Raw genomic sequence first — 12500 nt, 5'->3', positions numbered from 1 at the left:
ATATGTTGCACTGGATGGCATCGGCGTGAGGGAAGTGGTGGATGTGGGGGTCGTTTGTTTTCAAGTTGATTAGAAATGCTGTGTGTTAATTTTTGAAAAGATTAAATTTTGATCGTAGCAGTAGGTTGTAGCAGTAGTAGTGGTAGGCGTTGCTATTATTATTACCACTGCTGCAGTCTGTGGCTCGTGGCTTGAGGCAGAACCGTGTTATGTTATGTGGATGCAAATCATGATACCAATGACACGTGCACCATTGTCATTGCGTCCTTTTCCCCTGCGTGGCCCGTGGTGCTGTTGACGGACTCTAGTTATGTGAGGTTCAGATTAGCACCATTGTCGCTACGTCCTCTTCCCCCGCGTGGCCAGTGGTGCTGTTGACGGCCTCTAGTTATGTGAGGTTCAGATTAGCACCATTGTCGCTGCGTTCTCTTCCCCCGCGTGGCCAGTGGTGCTGTTGACGGCCTCTAGTTATGTGAGGTTCAGATTAATTACATTACGTACGTGCCTTTTTCTCTGCTCGCATCGTGTCCTGCAGCACAACACTCAACAGTTATGTCAAATGTTGTTAGGTCTGATTGAACGCGTATTTCTAAAACAGCTTTGTTAGCAATTTTCCTCCAGGAAGTTAATTTATACGCCTTGTTGTGTAGCGCCATTCCAATAGATGAAAATGCCATCGCTGTGGATTAACGATGCGGGCCGTCAAAACTGTAATTTCACATTTTCTGGTTTTTATCAATGGCTTCCTGTATGGGTTGTTCAGTGTTCCTCTTTTTTGTTCATTCATTCGATTTTACATTAATGAATATTGAAAGTGTTGAAATGCCACCATCAGGGTAGTACGCATCACTGAATATTATCCTGCTCTTATTATCATGCAAAATTCTCTAGGCGACGTGTTACTAGAGACAAATAAAAAAGAAAGAATGGAATTATACAATTGTCTGACATCGATCTAAGCTCTTAACGATTGCTAATTATGTCTCTACGGTAGTGGAGAACGTTAGCCTCAATTTTCATGATTAATTGTATCTAAGAGGAAATCCGTGTGCCCTGTTGCGCTCTAAGCAGTGTTCTCCCAGCAGGGAATAGGGTTCAGGTTGTAAGCCTAAGAACTATGACATTCAGTTCATCAACCGTGTCAAGAAGTCGTAAGCAAAAGTCACATTCTATAGGGCCTAATGTCCCTTAAGTATTGGAGGAAGTATTCGTCCTGCAGTGGAATCCAAGGGGCTGATATTGAGGAGATTATATCCTATTTCTAGATGGGAAGTTGGAACTGGTAAGTCTCAGTACGCGCTTCCCTTTGTTTTACTTCGCGTAGGAATAATCTGGTTTGCGCACTTAATTTCAACGACTCCTATTACGCCACGGTGCTTCACTTCCTTACTCAGAAACCACAACCAAAGGTGCTGTGGATTCTCGGCATGTGAATGTCCATAAAACTGCACGGTAGACGAAAGATAAACCACTGACAGCTTATTTCACGTCGGGATCTCTTGTTCACTACTGGCCTTTGGTGACTACTTCGCTGCAGCTTCACGTGTGAGAAATTGTGGTAGTAATACTTATCTGTTAAAAGATGGACTGCTTTATTCTAGCATCCCCTCGTTATTCACTCCTCCTTTCTCTCTCTCTCTCTCTCTCTCTCTCTCTCTCTCTCTCTCTCTCTCTCTCTCTCTCTCTCTCTCTCTCTCAGAACAGAACAGTACATCATTACTCCTACGCACTTCTACGGAATGCAATATCCAGAAGTGCCAAGAAAAAGTTGCATCAATTTCTATGAGTGTTTGTTTAATTATACTACATGTGCATCCGTGTTTCTGCCTCTAGGTGTTTCCAGTAGTCTTTGTTTTTGTCACCGGAATGTCACTGTGGAAGAGAGGGTGTTGGGAACGTCACAGAGAACTTCCAAGCCTTGCCTAACGCAACTCCTGCTTTATTTGTTTTGTGTAAATGCGCGTGTGTGTGTCTCGGGGAGCAGAGAGAGAGAGAGAGAGAGAGAGAGAGAGAGAGAGAGAGAGAGAGAGAGAGAGAGAGAGAGAGAGAGAATGTTCGGCTTTAGTTTTGTTCTCACATAATTATTTCCGTGTGTGTTTCATGACTGATGTTTAAAACGTTACTCTCTCTCTCTCTCTCTCTCTCTCTCTCTCTCTCTCTCTCTCTCTCTCTCTCTCTCTCTCTCTCTCTCTCTCTCTCGTCATAAGAAAAATTATTAATATTGCAGACCATCTGAACATGTCGTGTTTTATAATGATAGGTAATGATGGCTGGAATGATGCTACTACTACTACTACTACTACTACCACCACTACTACCACTATTACTGTTATTACTACTACTACTACAACTACTACTATTGTACTGTTCTTGTTGCTGTTACTGCATTATTGTTGTAGTAATAGCAGCAACGTGAAAAAAATGAACAGTATTATTATTAGAAGTAGTAGGTGGTAACAGTTATAACAGTAGCTGTGCAATGCTGCTAACCGGGAGTAAACATTCATGTCTTTGTATCTCCCCTGCCTGCTCTTAAAAAAATGGAAAAGAACAACATGCTTTTTTTTTCTTTTTTCCTGTCATTTTTTATTTTTTATTTTTTGTGCACTACATTCAAAACGAGAAAAGAAAAATCCAGCCGAACTGTCTCAATGTTCCTGGATGTAAACAAAGTGGACAGGGCGGTGACAGGAGTGAACTTCTGCAGGAAAAAGTGTCTTGGATTTTGTGAAAAGAAGCTGAGACACAAAGGGAGGATATAAGTTTTGCACGCTTCCAGGAGTTAAACCTGGAATGCTTCTATGTGGAGATGCCTTTGTATTAATGAAAGCCGAGGTGGGGGAGACTCAGAGTGGTAAAGAAGATGGACTCAGGGCAGTGTGGATAGAAATATGGTCAGATTAGAAGGTATGTATAGATTTGTCCTTGAAGTAAGATGTGAAGCCTTTTTTTAGGGGAAAAGTGAAGCCTTGGTAGTGAGAGAAGGGAGGCATTAGTAGTGAAAGAAATGGTCTTGGCAGTGAAAAGTTATATCTTGGTAGAGAGAGAAGTGAAGCCTTGGTAGTGAAAGAAGTGAAGCCTCGGTAGTGAAAGAAGTGAAGCCTCGGTAGTGCAAGAAGTGAAACCTTGATAGTGGAAAGTGAAGCCTTGCTAGTGAAAGAAGTGAAGCTGAAAGAGATAATGTGACGTAACTGGCATGGATTGATAGACAACCTCGCAAAGGAGGGCAGAGTGTTTGTGCTCATTGTTAGAGATCCAAGTACAAACGTAGGAAACAATGCCATTGATGGAGTAATTAGTACAGACATGGCAAGCAGGCGGATTAAAAGAGTGAATGGTGTAGAAAACGATTGTCAAGAGAAATGAGTTTGTAAGAACTATAAAATTAATCGCTGTCCAAAAATAATGAGTGGAGGCAGGGACAGAATTGAACGCATATGACAACTGACTAAATGACGGACAGACGGGCACACAGACAGGCAGAGACTATATATATATAGGCAGTGAGTGTGTGAAGAAGCATCGCGAAGCTCTCAATAGTACTTCATAACGGCTAAGTGTTGAGGTGAAAGTCGTTGCGTAGAAGAATCATGATTAACCAAAAGAAAAAAAATGATAAAAAGCACCTGCCAATTAGACCAGATGGAATGAAATATGAAAGGAGGACAAAGGTGCTGATTATTAGAAAAGGGAAAGCATAAGAGGACTGAGCTAGTTAAAAAATAGCACGAAGCGTGTAATATGAAAAAAAAAAGAAAACAGTTCGTGGAAGGAACTGAGAGAACAAAGAAGCAAAACAAGTGGAGCAGAGAGAGAGAGAGAGAGAGAGAGAGAGAGAGAGAGAGAGAGAGAGAGAGAGGGAGGAAGCTGTGTTATTAGATTAAAATGAAAAATGCAGTGAAGAGATGCGCTCCTAAAACAAAGGAGGGATGATGGGAGGCGGTAGGAGAGTGTGTCCAAAAATCTTGGCATAATTAGACTTTATTCTTGGGGGACGTGAATGATGTGCGACGAAAAGTAGGAGCCCAACTTTGAGTAGTGATTTAAGGCCCTGGTGGGGAGGCGGCAGAGGACGGGGGACACATGGAAAAGAGGTGAGGAGAGTGTTTTTATATATATATATATTTTTTTAGCTGCTGGCAAGTAGGAAATGAAAAGTAGCATTGCGGAAAAGGAAAACTACTCAAGGTGTTATTAATAAGGAAGGTAGCAACGTTGGCAAGTTTACTATTCTGACGCAGGTGTGAAGATCGGAGAATACAAGGATGATGAGAAAAGCGAGGCATTTAAAGCTTAGAAGTTAGGAACACTGTGATGGAAGGGATTAATTTATAGTTATGCAAGAAGAGTGTGTGTTGTAGTCTTACACTGTTTGATGTACAGAAGAAGAGGTACTGAAAGGATAGCGGGAAACTTGTGATGGACTGTATCTATTTTAAGGGCAAGAATAGGAATAAATGTCAACACGCACAGATGAAAACGGAATTCTTTGTGTTAATAATTAGGATTTGACGAGAAGAAACTAGTTCAGTCTTGTTGAATTTAGATTTTAAAGGGAGATGGGATGAAGTTGGCTCTGTCTGGTTCAAACTCACATATTGTGTATTGTTATTGTCTTAAACCAAGGAAGGATAAGCTGGGTTTGACACACTAGGAGAGTTATTTCAATGTGCAGCAAATGAAGGCATTAGTTAAAGGACGTAGCAATATTGACATTAAATATGAACTCGAGGAGAAGACTTTCATAAATTTAATAAGTTTCTGATGCGTAATTTCTCTTTGACCACTTTTTCTTTTTTTCATAAATCATAGTCTTTCTTAATTAGTATTTTACAAAACTTTATACCTTTTGAAATTTTTATCCTTTTCTCACTCACCCAAATAACATAAGTCTCGGCTGAACGTTTGCTCTTTCACTTGTCAATCAGGCCTTACGGTTCAGTGACTCGAGTGGAGAGTTTCTGAGGAAAGGTGTTTGTAGATTTATACATGACATTTATAGACCAAGAGAAGGCATACAAGACTGATGGAATGGAGGTGTGGCGAGTGTTGCAGCTTTATGGGGTGTGAAGACGCCTGCTGAGGAAAGGGAACAAGTTTTGCACTGAGACAGACAGACAGGGAGACAGACAGACAGGGAGAGAGAGAGAGAGAGAGAGAGAGAGAGAGAGAGAGAGAGAGAGAGAGAGAGAGAGAGAGAGAGAGAGAGAGAGAGAGAGAGAGAGAGAGAGAGAGAGAGAGAGAGAGAGAGAGAGAGATGACAGCCACATATATGGAATTTAAGAACTGGATAATGAAACAGCTGTGCATTTTGAAAGAAGGCAAATGTAGGTCGGCAAAAAAATGTTTAGTATCGAGCTGCAAAAGAATTCTGAAACCAGTAGAGATGATTGAGAATGTTAGGTTTACTCTCTCCTCTGTGATAGCGACGCACGGTAGGCGATAAAGAAAGGCTACGAAAATGAGTAGATGGTACATGGATGAAAGATTGAAATTAATTACTAGCTTAGCTTTGGCAGATTGAGAAATGAGTGAGGTGCGCAGATCAAAATACGGCAACATGTGTACGTTTGTCGGGGAAGGAAAATTAGATGGTGCTAGACTGGCAAGAACATATGGGACACGTTATCAAGCACGTAAATCTTTCCTCGTCCACTCACAATCTGCAGGGAACACTCACTCCTATGTGCTTACGAATAAAAGCCAAGATTTTCTACGCAACATTTTCTAAAAGGGATGAACGACTTAACAGACACTTATCCTACAATTTTTGGATGATGTTTTTTTTTTTTTACTTTTCTTTAGAGACTGGCAGAGTGGCAAAGTGGGCCTTTCTCTTCGTTGTTTTTTGCCATAGACCACTAATCCTATGACAAAGAAAAAAAACAAAAAAACATGAACCTTGTAGTGTAAAGCAGGGAGTAAAAATTGGAGTGGAAGACGCAGAAAATGTAGGTTAATCAGCTATCATAGGAGTATACGACCACCGTGACCTGTATATGAAGGAAGAGTTATGAAACGCGTACTATTGCATCAACTTTGTGCAACGACTAAAGATAAGTTCATAAGGTCGACGTTTCCTCCATACCCTGAACTTAAGGTACGAGTATATTGGAGTGGCTGCTGGGAGAAAAGGCTTAATAAGGTCGTGGTCGGTGTTTTAGAAGATATATTAAAGTAATGAAGAAATTAATAAAGGGAATTTTCTGAGAATAAAAATGCTTGGATGTATTTTCATATAAAGGATGAGGAATAACCGGGCTTTCTCTCTCTCTCTCTCTCTCTCTCTCCCCGTCCTCTCCTCTTTGTACATTATGTATGTTATCCACATTTATAGCGATAATATGTATTAGGGTTCGTAAGAAGGCTGGATGTATTTATTTAGGAAGAAGGCGGAGCTGATTAATTAATTAGTGGGGATGAAAAGTGCACTCGAAAACCGTCGCTAATTTGGGTTAAAGTCCATTAAGCGTTCATAAGGTAATTACCACTCCGCTAATTTAGTGGGAGATTAATTGTAGCGCGAAGCAAGCGAGTACATTTGTGGGTCAGAGGGGAGCAAAAGGGACGATGCAGTGACACAGACTGTACGGAAGGGAAATAGCACCGTGTCTCGAGACTGATTGTGGTGAAAAGTACAGTACAATGACAAACGGTACAGAAGGCAGACAATATTAGAGATGAAAAGGACGGTTTAGTAACACATAACGGTACCATGGGACAGGTTGAGGTGAAAAGGGACTGTACGATAAATACAGACAAGACAGAGGGTATATTATTGTAAGCCTGACAGTCAGTACAATGAAGAAGACTTAAAAGAGACAGCACAGCATAAGACAGATTGCGTGTAGGAAGGTAGGCAGAGTAAACGGTACCGTGGGAGAGAGAGCAAAGATACCGTACACTATGGCAGATGGTATACAGCAAGGCAGACAGACAGTGGGCTACCGTGGGAGTGAGGAGGACTGCGAGGTGAAAACGGTGCGGTAAGAGGCGGTGGGCAACAAAGCTTAGAAAAGGAGGCGGTCAGTTCCCAGAGAGGCCGCTGAAACACGCCATTTGCCTCTAGACATGAAATCTCCCAAAAGTATTGACCGCGTTAACTACACTTCTTCGTGAGACGCCGAGCAAAAGTTTTGTGCTTCACCCGAAGAAAAAAAAGAGTAAGAGGAAACTTAACTTGAAATAATTATTGTACGAAAATAAAAAAAAATAAAATAAAAATAAAAAAAAGATAAGCTCAAGATCAGGACGAATCAACGTAGCCCTGAGCGAGGCGTATATAAGGAAAGAATCTTGAGAAATACGTGGAAGTTTAGGCTCCTCTTGTTTTTGATGAGGCGAGGAAGTTTCCCCTAACTTAGTGCGCTGTGTTCACGAGCGGCAGCAGTGCAAGTGCGAACAACTTTTCTATGTTACGGCAAATTGCTTAGATGTGCAAACTCGAGAACTACATACAAGTCCCGTGAAGGGAAGCACAATGTATTTGTCCTCATAAAGTGGGCAGTCCTGCTGAGGGAAAAAGGTTAGGCTAGGGAGGGAAGGAAGGAAGGAGGGAGGGAGAGGAAGAAGGTGCTGGAGAAGGATTAGGAGGTAGGGAAATAGTATCTCTCTCTCTCTCTCTCTCTCTCTCTCTCTCTCTCTCTCTCTCTCTCTCTCTCTCTCTCTCTCTCTCTCTCTCTCTCTCTCTCTCTCTCTGTTCGACATCCTCACGTCTTCTGGGTGGAATGGAGACTAAAAGGGCGACGAGTTTCTGTGATACACACAATGCCTAGATGAACGTGCCGCTTGAGTGAACGTCTTAGATTATATGGTGACCGATAATACACACACACACACACACACACACACACACACACACACACACAGCCAGTCCCTCTCCCAACAGTTCCATTACTCTTCGTCGCCATCCAATTTTTTTCCCTCTCCCTTTATACAGCTGCTTGTATTCTTTTTCCCCGAGAAGGGTGGAGGGCGCGCCCTTAGCCGGGATAAGAACCCTCTAGGCACGGTACTACTGGACGGAAACCTCTCCCTCCTCCCCGCTTCCTTTCTCTTCCTCTCTACTTATCCCCTTACTGAGTCTGGACGCTCTGCTCCTCTCCCTCAGGCTTTGTAGTGTCTGCCTCTGCCTCGCTGTTGCTTAAATATTCTCCAGAATCAGGTTTTTTTTTTTTATTATTTTGACGCAGAAGTGTTTGGCGTTGTTGTATTTTGCTTTCTCTGTGTGACTGACTCTCTCTCTCTCTCTCTCTCTCTCTCTCTCTCTCTCTCTCTCTCTCTCTCGTGCGGTTTTGGAGCGAGGAGAGTGAAGGATGATGCATGAATGAATTAGTGTGTGTGTGTGTGTGTGTGTGTGTGTGAATCGTAGAAGAAACCTGCACACAAAACATGCAGCAAAAACGTTACCTCCCGGAATAACACACACACACACACACACACACACACACACACACACACACACACACACACACACACACACACACACACACACACACACACACACAGGCTGGCGTGCGTTCCTGCCATCACCCAGCCCCGTCTTCGATTGCAGCGGTGCACATGGCTGGTTCCTGCTCGTGGTGGTGGCGGTGGAGGTGGTGGCGGCGAGCGAAGGGGAGGGCAAGTGGATCGGCCTCCCGCTGTCTGCTGGCTTAGGCGGAGAACAAACGACCATGTTGATTATGTTACGGATAATTGCTGTAATGGTATAATGCTGCCTTCAGAGTACGAGTATGATAACGTTATTACTTCCGGTACTTCGCTTAATGATCATGATATGCGCTTGTACTGGTGATGATAGTAAGGGAAGTACCAGGGGAGGATATGAAACAAAGGCCGGCCAGCAAGACTTAAACAAAACACGGAGAGGAAAAATGTAATAAGACAGGAAGGGTCAGGAAATATGTACGATCGGAACATTTTTTAATTATTGGTCTTCCTGTGATTTATCTTTCCAGGAAGGTCTCTCTCTCTCTCTCTCTCTCTCTCTCTCTCTCTCTCTCTCTCTCTCTCTCTCTCTCTCTATACACACAACGTAAATAATACGAGGAAAATTAACAATATTAGATGGTACAATCTTAAGTCACGAATCAGGCTCAGCACTTCCTGCAGGGACCGCCGCCCGCGACGCTTGGGACTAATTTGTCTTAATTTTCAATGGAGCGCCGAAAAGGGCCTCCCACCGCTACCCAAATCGCATTACTGGAGAGTTACGGGGAGAAGGATTGCGCCGAAAAATATACGGGGTTGAATGTGTAACGAGAACCACCTACCATTTTTAGCTCCATTTTGTCGTGATGGAGCCTGGCGCATGGGTGGGTGGGAGGGCGGCAGAGGCATTCGGTGGGTTAGTAGCGGGGAAGGAGGGGTGTGGTGGACGCCGTAGAAGATAACCTTTGGGTTGGTGCCAAATGGGGCGGCCATGACTGATGGTTCGGTCGCACGAGGGTGTTCCCGACAGGCACAGTGTCGGAAGGAAGTGTGAGGCTGATGACTGAAATAGCGAGTGTCGCATTTGTGCTGCAACGGCTGAGCGATGGTTGACTGCTGTGGCGTTCTTTGTGTGTGTGTGTGTGTGTGTGTGTGTGTGTGTGTGTGTATTTTTATTTTTATGAAATGTACTCGTAGTATTTTTTGTGGCTTTCGTACACGAGGCACTAAATAAAAAAAAACATAAAAGGTTAGAGAAAAATATATATGATTCGACATGGGAAACAACAAAATAAAAACTAGAGCGAGGGCTGCTCTGTAAATAAATAAATGAAAAAAGTATTTCGTTAAAAATTTTTTAAGATAAATTAGTAAATAGGGTCGCAAAAAGAAGTGTACGAGGAGAATGTGTGCAGAGAGAGAGAGAGAGAGAGAGAGAGAGAGAGAGAGAGAGAGAGAGAGAGAGAGAGAGAGAGAGAGAGAGATGAGGGAGGTGGGGAGCGGATGAGTAGTAGGAGGAGGAAGTGGAGGAGGAAATGGAGGAGGAGGAAGGAGCGTAGAAGTGAAGCCCACCATGGAAGCTGACTCGCATCCGCCAGACCGAACTGAATTGTGTCCTTCCAGGTCCGCCTCTGGATCACACGCCACTTTATATATATATATATATATATATATATATATATATATATATATATATATATATATATATATATATATATATATATATATATATATATATATATACTTATTTGATCTGTACATTCACTTGAAAATCACTTGTTAATTTTTTGTAAAAATTAATAATAAAGAAAAGAGAGAGAGAGAGAGAGAGAGAGAGAGAGAGAGAGAGAGAGAGAGAGAGAGAGAGAGAGAGAGAGAGAGAGAGAGAGAGAGAGAGAGTCAGTCCCTAAAAGAGCTTTGTAAAAGAAGTAGAATTAATGCGGGCCATTAAGCAATGTCAGTGTTGTTATCCTGGGAAGATCTCCTTAAAGAGTGTGTCCCGACCTGAGCTGACTCTCGCCCACGAGCTCCCGCAGGAGAGGCTGGGTGTGGTGAAGGCTGCACACGCGAGGGTCAGGCCGAAGAGGTTCAGGGTCTGATTGACCGTTCTACTTATCTTTTTGCTGCTTAAATGAAACAAAAACGAACAACACACGAGTCATTCATTGGTGAGTAGTGCCTTGGAAGGCGGCGGAAGCTCCTTTGGTTAATTTCTGGCGCGTTACACCTCTTTGATGTATAATATAACAGAGCGGGCGAGTCAGTCCCTTCGGTGTGTGGTGATGGACCGCATCGTTCCTCCGGGGAAACCTGGGAAGCTTCAAATTAGGACTGCCTCCTCCTCCATGAGTGTTCCCATTGCTCTTTCCTCACGGTGCGTCTTGATGTTCCCATTGCTCTTTTCTCACGGTGTGTCTTGATAGCCGCACGGTTCATGGCAATACCGCATAGATGTTATTGTCTTGTTTATCTGTAGTAAACTTAAAATACCGTTTAAAGATTGATTTATCAGATCGTTATATTACCTGGCAGAATATTTAAATTACTTTAGAGTGCAATAAATAACTAGTGGAGGCTCTAGATAAATTTTAGTTTATTTTTTAGTGTATGTAATGAAATTCATAGTTTTGCAGTTTTACATTGTTTTCGTAATTTGCTTGCACGGAATGTTACTTCCTGTTTTTGTAAAATACTGGACGTGTTTATACAGACTTTGTGATTCAGCAGCTTTGTACGGCTGATCCGTCCTTCACCGCGTACAACTAAATCTACAATAGTGTGTGTGTGTGTGTGTGTGTGTGTGTGTGTGTGTGTGTGTGTGTTATCAAGAAATTAAACGGCCGAGGTATACTGCTGATAATATCTGTAGAAAGAAGTAGATGAGAGAGAGAGAGAGAGAGAGAGAGAGAGAGAGAGAGAGAGAGAGAGAGAGAGAGAGAGAGAGAGAGAGAGAGAGAGAGAGAGAGAGAGAGAGAGAGAGAGAGAGCGTAATACATATAGACAAATTCAAAGGCAAAATAACTAGGCAAACAGAGACACACACGACGTATCAGGTTGACGGGCAGGGATTAGGATTTACCTGTAGAAGGGAGCAGGTGCGGCGCCTCTGTACCACAACACTATGTGGGCCACGTCTCCTAGGCCGCGGGTGGACAGGTCACACGGGATCTTCACTGTTTCGTTGGCAAGCACAGTGAGCTGCGCCAGAACTGGAAAAAAAAGAAAAAGTGGTCAAGTTATGATAACAGGGAGGGTAAACATTATATTGTTCGTATTAATGAAGCACTGTATTGTCAATGAAGCTTCGGAGCGAGGTGTCGACTGAGAAAATAGGGTTACGCGGAGGCAGTCGCTGGCCGGCCGCCTTAGTACTGTCAAGCGAATAAAATCCCCACATAAGATTTCGTTTTCCTGACCCGGACTGGTGGCAGCGGGAACCTCACTGGAAAACTTATACGTGTAATGAATATGAATGATGTGTAATTATTAACTTGTTGTGAGTCTAGAATTGTCTTTCCTTTACTGTATAAGATATCAAAAAGTGAAAGAAAGGAAGTCAGTAGAATAAGCTTAACTTCTCAGAGAACAGTTTTTTTTTAGTCAGTAGGAAAAGCTCATTAAAAAACGTAATAAATAAAGGAGATATAAGATAACAGTGAAGTTGTTGCGGGATTACAAGTGTCTTCTGTTCAGTGCTAAATTTACTAATGACGTGAAAAAAAAAAAAAAAAAAATAGGGCACAAGAGTCTGAAGCTGTCGTCATTTGATAAATCACTTGAATATGGTAAACACAAATAACGGTTTTGCGTGAAGTGTTGAGTTACAAAGCAAAGTCGGGAAAATATATTATGATTCGTATGGGTCTTTTACCTGAAACATTTTAAGGGAATGAGATGCGTTAATGAAGTGTTTGCTCTTCATTACAAATATCCCTTCCGTCACAGTGCATCGTACCTACACCCTCGGACATCACCTCATCTTCCGTCTAATAAATATTTAGTAAAACACATCATGCACGAGCACCCAGCAGCCAAACAAACATAACAGTGGATGGATCATTTCTGCG

The 12500-nt window shown here is 42.5% G+C and overlaps 2 protein-coding genes across 18 annotated transcripts in view; one reads left to right on the top strand and one right to left on the bottom strand.

Annotated features, from left to right (window-relative positions):
* Positions 1–12500, top strand: part of LOC135107037 (uncharacterized) — a 156896-nt gene that overhangs the window by 10004 nt on the left and 134392 nt on the right. The gene's annotated exons all lie outside the window — the stretch shown is intronic.
* Positions 1–12500, bottom strand: part of LOC135107036 (nephrin-like) — a 124860-nt gene that overhangs the window by 23338 nt on the left and 89022 nt on the right. The window contains exon 2 of the mRNA XM_064016605.1: positions 11513–11642. Within this exon, the coding sequence (XP_063872675.1) occupies positions 11513–11642 (130 nt within the window). The remainder of the gene's footprint in view (positions 1–11512; positions 11643–12500) is intronic.

This window comes from Scylla paramamosain, chromosome 14, assembly GCF_035594125.1.
Source record: "Scylla paramamosain isolate STU-SP2022 chromosome 14, ASM3559412v1, whole genome shotgun sequence".
Lineage (NCBI taxonomy): Eukaryota > Metazoa > Arthropoda > Malacostraca > Decapoda > Portunidae > Scylla > Scylla paramamosain.
This window is presented reverse-complemented; position numbering and strand designations above follow the sequence as displayed.